General features: G+C 40.1%; 1 protein-coding gene across 4 annotated transcripts in view; it reads right to left on the bottom strand.

Annotated features, from left to right (window-relative positions):
• Positions 1-15,630, bottom strand: part of adck1 (aarF domain containing kinase 1) — a 96,899-nt gene that overhangs the window by 39,284 nt on the left and 41,985 nt on the right. For all 4 annotated transcript variants that reach the window (XM_038729663.1, XM_038729665.1, XM_038729662.1 and 1 more), the window contains exons 5-7: positions 7,596-7,754; positions 2,827-2,985; positions 2,301-2,417 (exon numbers count right to left, since the gene is read on the bottom strand). In XM_038729663.1, coding sequence (XP_038585591.1) covers positions 2,301-2,417; positions 2,827-2,985; positions 7,596-7,754 — 435 coding nt within the window. The remainder of the gene's footprint in view (positions 1-2,300; positions 2,418-2,826; positions 2,986-7,595; positions 7,755-15,630) is intronic.

Below are 15,630 nucleotides of genomic sequence, written 5' to 3'. Positions count from 1 at the left end.
GGCCAGGAAAATTGCCAGTGCGTGTCTAGCTTACAAAAAAATGTGTCATCAATTCTAAAATACTCTGCTGGTACCACTGAGTTTTATTAATACAGTTATTCAGTGCATGTAGTGATTTCTTAAATTTTATGGGGGAGAATGCAAATACAATCGAAGCAAAGCATTGTCCTATTTTCGTCATATTACACATGAAAAACTGCTGCTTTCATGTGTATAATGTGTCTAATGTGATATTTTAATGCTACTAATCGTGTAACTATGAGTTAAATACTCATGTATGGCACAATTTATAGTAAACTGAACAATTTTAATATGATAGATTGATTAATTGTTGAAGTCATTTATCAAGCATTGGATTTCGGTCCATTGTTCAGACGAAACAAAAAATCTGAAAACCATCTTAGCTCCTGCAAAAACCAATTTCCTGATTTTGTGGACCAAACAATTCATTTCATAACTTAAGGCAATAGTTAAACTATTTAAATGACAATGAAAATATTAATTAGTTGCATCCCTACCAAAAAAGCCAAACTAGATAAATAAATGCAAAAAAAATAAAATCACTTTGTGGTTGCCACGATGAGGGCTGCAGGCTCCGTACGTACATTTTGCTCATAATACTTTAATAAAATGTGTTTTGTGAGTTACTGGCTGATCTCAGTGTACAAAAGTCTGAGGCAGAAAAGTATGCTTCAATTGTTTTGGCTCCCAACTTGATTGATTGCCATTCAATAGTGTAGCTTCAACCACTTTATATCGAATTAGTACAATCTTAGGCTCTTACGGCGCCACGCTTTTCAGTTGTCTGTCTCACTTGCGTATGACAGAACAGATATGATGCTATTTTCATCAATACAGTGGTCTACGGAAGCCACTTAAGAGGTGGGGTAAGAGCATTGACTGTAAAAAACATGGACTTTGTCACCCGTTAGTTTGTGGACTGCCATTTTGAAGCCTTGAATTTGGCCGAAAGGCCGCCGCCATGTTGAGTTTTTGCAACCAGGAAGCGCCCAGAAGTGACGATACGGCGGAGCTAACGGCCGTGTGCGGAGCTAGCTAGCTTTCTTAGCTAGGTGCAACTCTAACTCACGTTAACTGTCATTTTAACTGGGCTGACAATTTTGTCTTGTGAACTTGTCTTAAAACTAAATGCACTCACCAGAGAAAGTAAAGGGACAACTCCTGATAAGCTTTTTCAACGGCGCTGGTTACACGTCAATCAATCCCGCCCTGAAACATACTCTGCTTTATGGTCTATTTTAAAATAAATGGGACCATTATTTACTAAATCATCATCATATTGTATTGAAGAAGACATGAAACTAGCGACTGAGACCTTAAACTCATTATGAAAGTGTTTACTGAGGTACTTATTCAGCTGAGAAGTAGGCTCATTTTACCAATACTTCTAATGGAGCCGGAGTTCTTTTTGCAGGACATTCGATAGAATACAGGTTTAAGGGACTTCGCATCAGATCGCTGACCAGAAGCTTCCCACTTGAGTAAGAGATTCTAATCCAATCTAATCCAAAAGTCTTTTTGCCAAATTCAGCGAATATCTCCTTATGGTCCGCAAGCTGTACATTCTGTTTGTACAGTATCTGTACACAGCCCTGGCTCTGTAAATGTGAAACAAAGCGGATTGGACCGTGCTACACCGCACTATTCCAGGCATGATTTGTGTGTCAGCTAATGTTGAATGACTTGCTCACAAACATTCAGCTTACTTTCTAGTTCACCAAGACATGCTGTTGCTGTGCTGGCTCTGGGACCGTCTCGTCCTCTCGTGTTAGCTTTGCACATGGCACATGATTTGCACTGCACAAAGCGTAGCAAAAAGTTTAACACACGTACATGTGTGTGTAAGACAGCCGACTGTTGGACGGGATTGCGTCCCATAGGTCGCTCAGCCTGTCAGATTGCCCACGCTCCCTACCTGCCCGCTCTCCTCTCATTGAAAATTAATTACTAGGCACGCCAATCGCTTCTTGTTTGAAAAGACCTCGATGGCTCACGTTTCAGTCTTGCTATTGTGTTAATGAGAGCAAAGTGTATTTTTTATTCTGTTTTATGTGCTGAGCTACACTAATCGTGTTTGTGTAATTCTGTGTGGACACAGACGAGGCTGAAGCTACTGTTGCTGCTCTGCTAACACGCTGCCCGAGCTATGTGGGCTGTGTAGACAAGCTGGCAGTGTATGTGTGTGTGCGTGCACGCATGAGTGTGAGAGCACCGATTATCCATCAATACTAGCTTCTGTAACCTACACACAGCCTTACAGAGAGCAGACTGAGCAGTACCTCGTTGACATTGATACCATGTTTCTTCATGTAGTCCCTGTCGTTGACCTGCCCCCCCTCAGCAAACTCCATGGTCAGGATCCTCTTTGTGGACAGATGCCAGTGGATCATGGGAACCTAAGAGAGAGGGACAGAGGAGGGGAGGAACAAAATGTAGCTTTTTTCCATAAATGTTTCATATGTATTACTTTTATTTTGCATCAAAGTAGCAAAGACTAATGTACACAACATTCAGGTAGCATTTTAACTAAATGGCAAATATTCAATATATTTTGGGGAAAAAAGGATTTGATTTTGATTAACAGATTGGATTATGGAAATTGATTGGATAAAAATGCTACTGAACCCCAACCTCATTATATCAGAAACAATTTTAACTAGGGTTAACTAGGGTCTTAAATTGAAATTGATTCAGATCATTATCAGCTGCTTACTAGTATGTGTGCACACATGGGACCAACAGGGTCAAAATAAACCTCTGTTGAGGACTCTATAAGCCTGTTATTATAAAAAGAAGAAAATGTACCTTGAGAAAGGGGAAGTGGGCCAGCATGTTGGCCACCCTCTCAGCATTGTGTCCCTCATTAAGGAAGTCTAGCTCCAGCGGCATGTTCTTCTTGGCCTCCTCCACCAACCACATGAAGGCAAGGTCCGGGAAGAGCCAATGGACTGCCCGCAACAACACCTTCAGATTACAAATCAGGATCAGTCTAACTTTCAAGTACACTAAAACACATACTACTGAGGAATGTACATATACCGTGATGTTCTGTCAATGGCAGTATATATTAGGTCAAGGCCCCGGAGCCTATTAGTGGTAGGCTACAATAATAATTCCAGTTGGATAAAGCAGCTGTTTCATTTTTGCGTGTTGTTTTCATTCAATAAGTTATTGTGCAAGAAAAATGCTGTACATGGTGGTTAGTCTCTGATTTGTAAATTCGAAGCACTAATTTGTAATAATCACAACCATTCATGCAGAACGAGTTTTACACAGATTTCAAATGTTTGCTCATCGCTGTCAACAGAGCGTCACGTTGTGCTGAAAAGTGGTGGGGACAGCTCAGATTAGGGGTAAGATGACACACCTGGGTCACGAGAATAAGAAAGGAAGATATTTTAACACTATTTTGAAGAAATATTTGATGCTGAAATATCTTATTTGCTGCATTCTGGGGACATTCTCTGCACCAATTTATGGTCAAAATGTAATTATTTATTTAAAGATCATGTGACAATTCAAAATATAAAAATACAATGGAATATAATGCAGTAATCAGTAGCTTGTTTTTTTTAGCTTATGTAAATTTTTTGGGATTTCCTTCTTTATTTAAATTGCATTGCATGTTCTCTTATTGTGTAAATGAACCAGAGAAGAATACCGGCAGCTTGTGAACCGGAGGGTCGCCGATTTGAGTCCGAAGGCGCCCCTGAACAAGGCCCTGAACCCCTTACTGCTCCCACTGCTCTTAATAAGGATGGGATGCTGAGAACAAATTCATGGCTGATGCTGAGACCCTGACTCACCCGTTTGTTTCATCCAGACTTGATTATTTCGATTCTTTGTTCAGAATGCTACAGCTAGAATTTGAACAAAAACTAGAAAGATTTGCTATATTACACCAGTTTTAGCTTCCTTTCATTATCCATTATCGGGTCAGACTTTAAGTTGCTTTTGAAGACTTACAAAATTCTAAATGGCCAAGCCCCTTCATACCCATCTGATCTCCTTAAACTTAATATTCAATCCCGCGCTCTCCACTCTCTTTCGTCTGTCCACACAGTTAAAAAGAAGTCAGCAGGCTGCAGGGCCTTTTCCTATCATGCCCCCTTCCCCTGGAATAACCTCACTGCTGACAGTCAGGCAGTCTACCTCTGTTGAGGGCTGTAAACCCAAACTTTAACCTCATCTTTTCACATTCAGTTAGCTTATTTTTTGATTACTTCAGGCCTCGTACCTGATACCATTATTCTTCTGGTGGGTCGGTCTTTGTCTCAGATAATCTATTAGGCCAAGTACTTATAGTCTAAGTTTGTCCTGTCGACAAGAATACTGTAAACTTTTTGGATTTTTGAAAACCACTGCATCTCTCCAACCCTCTGTTTGTAGTAATCAGTAGTAATCCCTCTATGCTACAGACACCTAGATATTCAAATATGTAAAATAGAAGAAAATATAAACAATAAAACAGAAAGGTAGCACTAAATAAAGAAATAAAAAGGAAAACTAAATAGTATTTACAAGTAATATATATATATATATATATATATATACACACACACATACACACATATACATACACACACATAATATACATACAAAATATATACAATATGTGTAATATCCAAGTAATATGAGTGTTTTGGCACTCCTCTCTTGGGCAGTGCACATCCAGTTATCCAGCATGTCAGTTAGTGATGTTTCCAGTCAGGATGCTTTCTATTGCTCCTCTGTTAAAGTTAACAAGAGCTCGACATGGGAATTTTTCAGCTTCCTTAAGAAGTTCAGCCGTTTCTGAGCTTTCTTAACCAGGGTGGAAATTCTTCATGATGCTGATTCCCTGGAATCTACAACTGTTCAACTGGGGAGTGTCTCTTCACCATCAACTCCTTGGTTTTCCTGATGTTGAGCTGTAGGTCTTCTCTGTGTGCCACTCTGCAAGATTGTTGATTTCTTCCTGATATCAAGTCTCACTCTTATTTGACATCGTCAGATAATTATGGTGTCGTCTGCAAACTTCACTACAGAACAGAGTTCTCTACATGTCGGGGGATGCACTCGTGGATGTACAGCGTGAACAGGATGGGGCTGAGCACACAGCTCTCGGGGGCTCCAGTTGAGGAGGTGTGACCATCAATCCAAACTGTCTGGGGTCTGTTTGTGAGGAAGTCCAATATCTAATTGCAGAGTGTACATAAGCCCAGAGTGCTAAGTTTGCCAATCAGTCTTATGGGGGTGATTGTGCTAAATGCTGAGCTGACGTCAACAAATGAAGCTGAAAAGAAGATTAAAAAGAGCACATGCGACTGCTCGTGAACATACTTTACAGGCCTGACTCCAACCGGCGACTTTGGGTACGGGAAGCGGACCCACTGACGAGGGAGCTAAACCCAGTGGCCACTGACGTCAGGCGCCAGTACATCTCCCAAGGTGTCGGGAGTGAGGTTCGCTGGTTTCCGTCACACGGGCGTTTAGCATAGCCCAAACATTTGTGTCCTTTTTTTACTCTGCATATCACAGTGTTTGCGGGTGCGGGCGGGAGTGGATACACGTGTTGTGGGAATAGGCAGTAGTGTAACACATGTTGCGGGAGCGGGCGATAATGGTCACAAGAAAACAGTCCCGCGCAGGTCTCTAGTTTGTTATGGTCTGTCTCTAGTCTTCATGATGTCTCCGCTTCATCTCTGTGTTGCCAGCTTTCAGTCTCGCTCTAGCTGTATTGTATGCTTCCTTGTCACCTGACCAAAAGGGAGCTTTTCTGGCTCTGGATAGAGCCCTCACCTCTCCATTCAGCCAGGCTTTTTGGCTGGGGAATGATATTAGTTTCTTTGTGATCACCACATCATCAACACATTTGCTAATGCACATACTGGCGAGGAACAGTTCTGTGGTCTGTTTGATAAAAATCACCAGTTACAACCAAAATACCATAATGTTTTGTCATGTGATTGCTCCCCTAAAGCATCATTGATTGTCTGATATGCACAACTGCATGTGTCACTTATTAAACACTTTGTATTAAGTTATAAACATAGAAGGTGGACTGCTTTACAGTTATCACAGTTTATTATTTACCATTAGTGCACAGACCTGCATCACTGAATGAAGAAAATATTAATATTCACTAATTATGACACTAATTATGAGCAAATACATACAATAGAAAAAATATATACAGTATAATTTGACTTAAATCATTTTTGTTCTGTTATTCCTTGTGTAACTGATTTTACTTGTGTATTAACTCAAACTTTAATACCTTTGCATCACAGACCTGTATCACTGAATAAAGAAAAGATCAGGCTAATATTTACTATTTATGAACAAACACACATTTTCTCATACATGTATACATTTATTAATTTTCAGTTTTACTTGTGTAATTGTAACTTACCTATGAGAATTAACTATAGCTGTGAGTTATTTATGAATGACAGCGTGTGTCATGAAAGGGAATGCCGTTTCATTTAGCCTAATGGGAACAATTGAGACAGTCACCTCTCTTTGCAAGACCATCAAAGTCTGGCGTCACGTCGGATGTTAAACGACGCAGCAGAGAGGACAGATCTCTATCCGTCAGCCACGATCTGTAACATGACTTATTGTAATTCATCACAGAAAAAGTTTGTTTACACACATACGTGGGGCCAAACAAAACAAGTATCCTCTGTGAATGCCTGCACAGATTTCCTTCATCGAACCGGACACTGTCGTGTTTAAGAAACATCTCTGATTTCCATTAAGTTGAACACAGGGGTCCTAAGACACACAGTTTCAGTAGTGTAGGCCCTTTGCTTTAAACCCTAATGACATATGTCGAAGAACATTTTAAACCAATTTCTCAACCGTATACGTCTGAGCTTCCTTGATATTATGCATTAGCCTATAGGGCTGTGTTTTGATAGCTTCATTCTGGCCTCACACTTGCTGTAGCCTAGATGGAGTGTTTAGACTTTCTGAGAAGATAATGAAACAAAAGTTGTTAATATAAAACATATCTAGCCAGAAAATTGAGCTTGTAACAAAAGAAAATGTGAGATTGGATTTACAGCTCTGTCGAGGACACACAGGACTGTGTGTGTCTGCTGTTCATGGGCTGCTAACCCCTCCCCCCTTCTCATCCCCCTCAGGGAAGAGATAAACAGACACATCCCTGGGATACAAAGATCACTGAGGACACTAACCTGTATTGATTTTATCACTCTCATTACTGCATTGATGTGCCTAGGTGTGTGGGAAAAATATAAAATCTTCCACTCGCCCCCCGCTGGGATGCTGGTGTGTGTCGTCCACTAGCTCAAGGGTGGGGGTCTGTGCAGTATTTTAGCTTTTCCTAGCACTGCACTCTTCTGGACAGAGACCTCAGATGTTGTACCTGGAATCTCCCAGTTTAGGGGTCTTTTGCACTTTTTTCAAGTTGCGTGTGAGGTCATTGACAGAGAAAGAATGACATGCATCAGTAATCAATATTTGAGGCCAGTATGTCACAAGTCTGTGTCTTGGACCTCTGAGCCATCACAACACCCCGCCACTTCTCCACTTATTTGAAAGTAGTTTAACAGACACATACTCACCTCCATCACCATTATGTCCTTGGAGCTCTGTCTCTGGACTTTGGGGTGTTGGACCTTGACGGCCACTGTCTTCCCATCATGCAACACTGCCTTGTGGACCTGGGCTAAGGAGGCTGCACCCTGAGGCTTCTCCTCAAAGGAGACAAATAACTCCGACAGCTGCAGGAGAGAGATAGGGATGGAGAAGAAAGGGGTGGGAGAGAGCAGAGGGTAAATGAGGGATAGAGGATGATAAAGACGACGGGAGGGAAAGGGGTGTGGGGTTGGGAGTGGGAGAGGAGTGTGATCATCAATCTGAGCATCTCCATTTAGAAGCTATTATTAGGTACTGTACAACTGAAGGATGCTAAATAAAATACAGAGATGTACATGTAGGTATAAACGTGATTAATTCTCTTATTTTCTGCTTTGGCGAAGTATGGATTTGTTCTGTCATGGCAATAACACACCAAATCAGCTGAAACGAGGTGGACTGATGGATGTGCAATGATGTAATGATGATGTGTGGTATTAGACTTGTGATGGAAACTATTTAACTGAAACCAAACCAACACTGAGACCAAGAGGGGGCCAAGAATGTGTTAAGAGCAAGACCAGAGAGGTGAGGGACTGAAACAGAGGGATCTGACAACCAGACAAATATGACTTAACGGACACTATGACTGCTGGGAATTCTCAAATAGTGGCCTTTATTTAGCTCTGCAGAGAAAAACAGCCTTTTATCTACATTTGAGAGAGAGGCCATCATTTCTTATTTCACTGTTAGGTAAGTAACTGTATGAGTATACTTTATCATTACCTTATTTAGTAAGTTTAAATTTCCTGTTAATAGAAACTGAACACTTCCTCTGAGACCTGTTGTCTTGAAAATTTCAATATACATTTCCGCAGCACTAATTCCATCAGGACATGTAATTCATGTTATACGCGACATGCTGCTACTCTTTGTTTGTCCTTTTTACCACAAATAATGTTTTTAGATGACATCCTCTACAATCAAGCCTACAAGGAACAGGTTGAAAATGCCCTTTGAGCTGCCGGAAGGCCTTTAATTTGAAGCATACGTGCGGGAAAGGTTGAGTTTAGGTTTATTGTACGTAGGTTGAAAATTTTGTATGTCCCAATACATATTATGTGAAATGCAGTGTGCCAAATAATGCCAGGATGTCCTACTGCATCTGGTCACATTTTGCAGTATGCAAACCAGCATGCTTTTGGAATGCAATGTTATGACAAAGTAGTATGTCCCAATGTACTTTGTAAGGGCAGCAGCTGTACGTACTAATAGTATAAAGAAAAAGCATGTGATTTGGAACGCAGCATATTTGAAATAATGACTGCCAAGTTCTTGTTGTACCACCAGACTTCAGAGCAGCTTCTTCCTCCAGGCTGTGAGACTACATTATTCATCTGCAGCATTCCAACATGTAGTATAGTTTTATTTCTATGGCTTATTCTTTATTCACCCATTTACTGTATATCATTTTTGTATAACGTTTGTTTTTGTGAGTAGCATAAAGGGAACTTCAACTGAATCCCATTATACTAGCTTTTACAACTTTGTTATTTAGTAGCGCTGCAATGATTAATCAATTAGTTGTTAACTATTAAATTAATCGCCAACCATTTTAATAATCGATTAATCAGTTTAAGTAATTTTTTAAGAATATTTTCTGATTCCAGCTTATTAAATCCAAATATTTTCTGCTTTATCTTTGGGTTGTGGACAAACAAGATGTTTGTGGACGACATCTTGGGCCTTGGGAAAAATAACACGTGACATTTTATAGACAGATCAAGTAATCGACTAATTGAGAAAAAAAATTGACAGAATAGACAATGAAAATAATCGTTAGTTGCAGCCCTATTATTTAGCCCAATAAGTTAGTAAAATCACCTTATTAAAACACAAAGGTGGTTTCCTGTGTTTTAAACCAGGGACTCACCAGGGACTGGGATAATAAGGTTATCCACCTGCTCCTATAAGCAGAAACCTAAAGCTAGTAGTACTGAACTGAATAAGGTACTACTACAAGACATGATCTGTGTACACGTCATGGGAAATATTCCACTTCAATTTCCTGCACTGATGTAAAGATGTAGACTGTAAAGACTGTTCAGTTTTGTGAAGACAGTGGAATAGCCCACTATCCTGACATCTTTCTGTATCTCATAAATATCTCCCTTGTAAAGAAAGTGTGACAATTAACACTGACTTTAAGAACATTTACTGGTGATCTTAACATTGTATTCAAAAGAAAAGCATTGATCTTAACAAATATTTGGTCACATAAGCCATACTGTAAGACTTTGCCATCAAGAATTCTTAAAACGAGAAAACGAGAAAACGAAAAAAAATGCCAATGGGGATTTTAGTTATTCACCATGTGCAGCATCCTTTGTTTCAGCAATTTTGCAGATGTGAGTGGCAGTCTCATAGGCTCAGAGGGTGGCAGCACTGTCACCTCACAGCAACTCACTCATTCACCACCTCACCATACGGCCCTCTGGGCGCAGCTACAGAGCACTGGGGCGCAGAAAGGCTAGCTTTGGGAAAAGCCCGATCCCCGCAGCCGTAGCTGCGTGTGTACTTGTCTGTCATCGTATGTTCTTACTGTGTGCTGTTGTTGTCTGATGTGTACAGTGCTGTGAAAACATATTTCTGTTTGGGGACAATAAAGTCCGAAACCTAAAACAAGGCCTTGTGTATGAATTGTGTTCAGGTGTACTGCAGTGTCCAATATCAGGAAAATTACACTTACACTACATCTAGAAATGAACATGAACACTGTAGTTTATTTTTTACTCAATCCCACATACACCGTCTCGCTGCACCTAAATACTCACTAGAGAACCAAATGTGTATTTATCGGTCACTGAAAATAAATGCACTACCTCCTGTTTGAATATTGTTTTATTAAGAACTACAGTGGCCAGATGTTTTAGCAAAGTGCTGAGATATTGGAATATATTTTTATATGTTTCAGTGAAACAGTGGGCTCGGACCTGAGTAGTGAAGTCAGAAAGTATGGAGAGACGGACTAACACATTGTTGGTTTGGGTCTGTTCATGGGATCTGCTTACAGACAACTGTGTTAATTCCTTTTCTCATCTTGTTGACTGCCAGGAACATTATAATTTTGTTCAAAATCATCAGACCATATATCATGTTCAAAAAAAATTACTGGGTATTAAGATGAGAATCAGGTGGAGGATGCAGGGAGTTAGAATAACTGCTGCTGTGTCTTTTTTCTTATCCCCAACACAGGAGTTGAAGGAAACACTGTCTCCCAGGTTGTTTCACTCTACATACTAATAACTGTGGGAGTAACTGCAGCGATCACAATAAAACCTGCTGATGAGCAACACTGTGCTTAATTCAGGAAGACGGAATTACAGAAGGTAGACTGATGAGTTCCTTTTGTGCTATAAGAGTAATTTCCCTGAAGAAAGTATTAACAAAACAAAGGAAATGGTATTCGACTTTGGAGCTGACCAAAACAAACCCATGACAGTGTTTACAGAGCGAGGAACACCAGCAGTGGGAACAGTGGGAGAAAAGACTGCGGATCCAGGTACAGATAAAAAAAGAACTGCTTTAATAACAGTATGCGGCATATTTATCCAGTGGAGAACAAAGCACACTGATATTTTACTTATGTAAAAGTAGCAACATCACAGTGAAAAAACACTTCGTAATAAGTCCTGTATGTGTGTGTGTGTGTGTGTGTTATATATTTTAGATCAAGGATCAAAGTAATTTATCATTATACAACACAAGGTTGTACAACAAAATGAAGGTTTGTAGTCCCTTCATGCTTCACAGATAATAAAATATCTACTAAAACAGGGTCAAATATAAAATGTACCTTGTCTATTATACATAGACAAGGTACACATAAACCTATACACCCAGGGAATAAGGCTGCAGTGCATTTTTTGAATTTGCGTCTGGGGGAATGTAAACAGCAACAGTATAGTGACGACAATATGGTTTTCATCTTCACATAAAAAGTCTGACATCTGACCTCCTCCCTCTCTCTCTAGCAACCCAATCATTTGAGTTTTCTGCTTGTTGAAAGGACTTTTTCCTTGCCACTGTCACCCAGTGCTTGCTCATGGTGGGAATTGTTAGGTCTCTGTAAATACTATTACAAAAAGTACTGTCTAGACCTGTTCTATATGAAAAGTGCTATGAGATATTTTCTGTTAGGAATTGGTGCGATATAAATAAAATTCTATGTGGGCACACCGGTCTCTTATTTCCTTATAATTAGTAATGCATTAATGTGTAAGCATCACTAATGTTGCAGGTAGTATCGATGGGGCAAACTTTAAGTCCTTTATATACTGCTGGGTCCCTTACACCATGATAATATATCATAATGTATTAGTTGATATATATATATTGGAAAACAATCTGAATCTACAAAGAAACTAGTATCTCATGTTGTCAAATAAAAGTAGTGGATAAAAAAGTAAAATATATAGAAGGAAAAAAAGTAGCATAAAATGGAAATCCTCAAGTACAAGTACCTTTAAATGTACTTGGCTACATTCTGCCATTGTATTTATTATAATCTGGATGTACAGAGACAGGCTCGGGGTTTGATGCAGCTTCTGTAAAGATACCGGTGCCATTTGATTTACTCTGCCCACCCACAAATCTCATATCACAGCACTGAGCATTTAGCACCCAGAGTGCCCTTTGAGCAGAGGAAGTCCCTCATTAGCTTCCATTCGTCTATGTGGACACGCAGAACACACACACACACACACACACACACACATAAATTAGTGTGTGTGGGTTTGAAGTTAAAGAGGCTTCTCAAGGGACCTGGAGTCATTAGAACAGACATATTGTATGCTTTGGAACCTCCACACCGCCCTGAGGCTGCCCTGGCTTATGGATAAAAACCTGTTAACTGAACAAGAAAAGGCAGCGTGCAGCACAAAGAACACCGCTTCCGCTTAGGCTACACATTGTATCACCTTTATGTACTTGAAGTATTTGGTGTTATTCTCAGCGCTAATGATGCTGGGCCCGGACTTTCACCAGGCACAGCTCCACAAAGGGAACAACTGTGAGATTGTTGAACTGTGCACCACCAAAACAATCTGGAATATCCACCAATTTCCACCAAAATAAAACCTAAAGAGGAGGGCGGGTCAAAGCCAGAAGAAGCTGGATACAGCTACCATCAGCACCAGCCTCCTAAGAGGATGTCACAGTAAGTGGGCTCAGTCCTGCAGCTACTGGCGAGTCAAGCAGGAACATCCTCATGTTAATCTTGCAGCATGCAAGGCCAGGCTCCTATGGATGAATATCACATCATATTTTGAAAGAAAAAAAAAATGTATTTCAGTTTTTCTTCGGCTTCACAGCTGCAGTACTGTCTTGACATTGCTTCTTCAACACAGTTTCACTTTGTCAAGCTTTTTTTAAGTTTGGAAATAATACATGATATTCATAGGCTCTCAGGTTGAGGCACTACGTTTCAAGGATTCAAATGTTTTTGTTTTTTTAACATTTCTACATTTATCCAACATATATAAAAGAAACAGGTGCTGGGTTAAAAGCTCCTGGAAGCTGTCCTCAACAGAAATTGACAGCATAGTTCATTTCAGCTGTTCATTTTACAGTCGTGGGTTCATTTTGGAAGCACTCACAAACAAACCTGGCCTTGTTCTGTATTAGCTTCACTCTTCTTCATATACTTCAATGTAGTGCTGAGCATGCTTAGCTGGTGTTGGTTTTGGTTCTTATAAAGACTGGACCTCTTCCTTTATATTCATACTTCAAACTGTACCGTCGGGGGAATGCCCCTGCTGCTTGTACCTGGTGAAAAACAAAAAGAGGCTAATTTGAACACGATGTTGGCCCATCAGGTAGAGGCTGAACCTGAGCCCTGTAGAAGATGCCACCAGATGATGAATAATGCAAGCAGCATGGGATCCTGTGTGGGAACAGCTGAGTTATTCATTACGCAAATATGCTAACTGGAATGAAATTGTCTGCACCCACCAGTGTCAACCCACTTTCCACGATGAGCATCCAATGGGATCTGGCATGCAAAGAGTGTTTTCATGGGTAGTACACAATCCCAGCCACCCTCTCAACTCATGCTTCACCCTTCTCTCATCTGGCCGTAGATGAAGACAGCTGCTCTACAAAAAGGCACGCTTTGGGAAAAGTTTTGTAACCTGCGCTTTAAGAGTGTTAAACTCACAGACAAGCTATTGAGGCCTCTCCTGTGTTATGTGTGTGTAGATATGTGTATTGTACACAATCTATCTGAATCTGTGTAATTTCTCAGGTGGGGTTGTCACATTAAGCAGCAGAGAAATCTGAGGAATCTAATTTAAATTTAAACAGTAACATATTTTTAGCAAATGTTAAAAAAAGAAGAAAAGGGCTGGCACTAACGGTTCAACCTCTTTGTTATGTTTGCCGTGTTTGCAGTTCCAGTTGTGTTACCGGTGCACGGCCTGTAACTCCTGGTTCGAACACTCTCCTACCATAGAGTCACTGTTCATGTTAATCTCAGCTGTGGAGTTAATAAACATGGTAATGTATGCGCATGGGCCCCGCTCCCAGAGGGTAGACCCGCAGTGACATACGTTCCCTGAAATGAGTTATGGCACAAATAAAATGGCCCCTGAGGCCTCACAATTGGATGACAACACATCAGTGTCTGTGTCAGCGTGGCATAGGGGGCCATTTTGGCTGCTGGCGGCCGGCCACGGCCCCAGCTGGATGAAGACACATAAATCATTACAGCACAGAGGAGGAGAAATGAGAGAGATTACTTTACTGAGGAGAGGAAATTAAAGTCTCCACTGTAAAAACTCTAACATCCCTGTCCAACTCTCTTAATGTAAGGCTCAGTGTCTGGTAATAAAGGAGGAATCTGTGTATATACACACTGTAAATGACGGCTCAGTGATGTTCAAGAGCTACCTACTTTATCCCTTTAGTTTAGTTTTAGTCTAGGATTTGTTTTCCCGTAGTTTGCTTTTGGGTATCTTGAAAAGCACTCTATACATTAAACGTTTTATTATTATCATCATTATTATTATCATCAACACTCGCAGTTATTTAAATAAATAATTTAATACATTTTTAATATTCAATCATTTTCTTCTATTTATATAGTATGCTGCAATATATAATATAGACTGACTACACAGGGAAAGACAATGGGTTTGAACTTTACTCAAAATCTCTTTACACAAAGGTTGCAGGTTTAAAGAGAATTCCATTTGATCAAAATAGCTAAACTATTTCTATTTTGTATTAACCATTTTATCATGTATTATGATCTGACCAGTATTGCATATCTTGGATTTGCACATCCATCTGTGTTATGCAAGTACCCCTCAATGTTAAGAAATATAGAAATGGCGACAATATGTTAGCAGCCTTACTTGTTTACAAGATTCATATCCTTAACTCTGATTGACCAGTGCATGATTTCCATTCAGATTAAGGCCCTATCCACACCACTTTTGCTACGTTTGTACCTCAAAAACTAAAATGGCGAAAACGAAGATGTAAAACGGAGAAGCTTGAAAACGCTGCCGACCCCGTTTTTCATTTTAAAACTCCAGAGAGTGTTTTAGTGAAGACGGGCAAAAATAGAGGACTTTAGAAACGATGAAGTAGACGCTCACGCTTAGCTCTCTGATTGGGTCTTATTAGTCATGCAAAGCAGAAACACAATGCTACTGGCAGAGTTTTTGAGTTGGTATTTTTATTAAAATATTTGTACTGTGCAAATAACACTTATAGCCTACACTTGTGGAGTTTTAACTCCCGTGTTACATCCAGAAACAGTCCTGGCTCATTATTGGTCCATGACAAAAAAAATCGTTTTAAAACTGTGTGTGGATGGGGCCTAAGGCTGTGGCACATTGTCCCCATTAGTCATTTCTAAATTAATACGCATAGCTGGAGCCCAGCTGGTTTCAACTGTTAGACTTACCTAGTTGTAAGTGCTTGGCAAAGAGGTTGGCCAATAAAAAAAAAAATCCC

This window comes from Micropterus salmoides, unplaced genomic scaffold, assembly GCF_014851395.1.
Source record: "Micropterus salmoides isolate LMB-PRFRI ecotype aquatic unplaced genomic scaffold, ASM1485139v1 Ms_hic_scaffold_19, whole genome shotgun sequence".
Classification (NCBI taxonomy): domain Eukaryota; kingdom Metazoa; phylum Chordata; class Actinopteri; order Centrarchiformes; family Centrarchidae; genus Micropterus; species Micropterus salmoides.
This window is presented reverse-complemented; position numbering and strand designations above follow the sequence as displayed.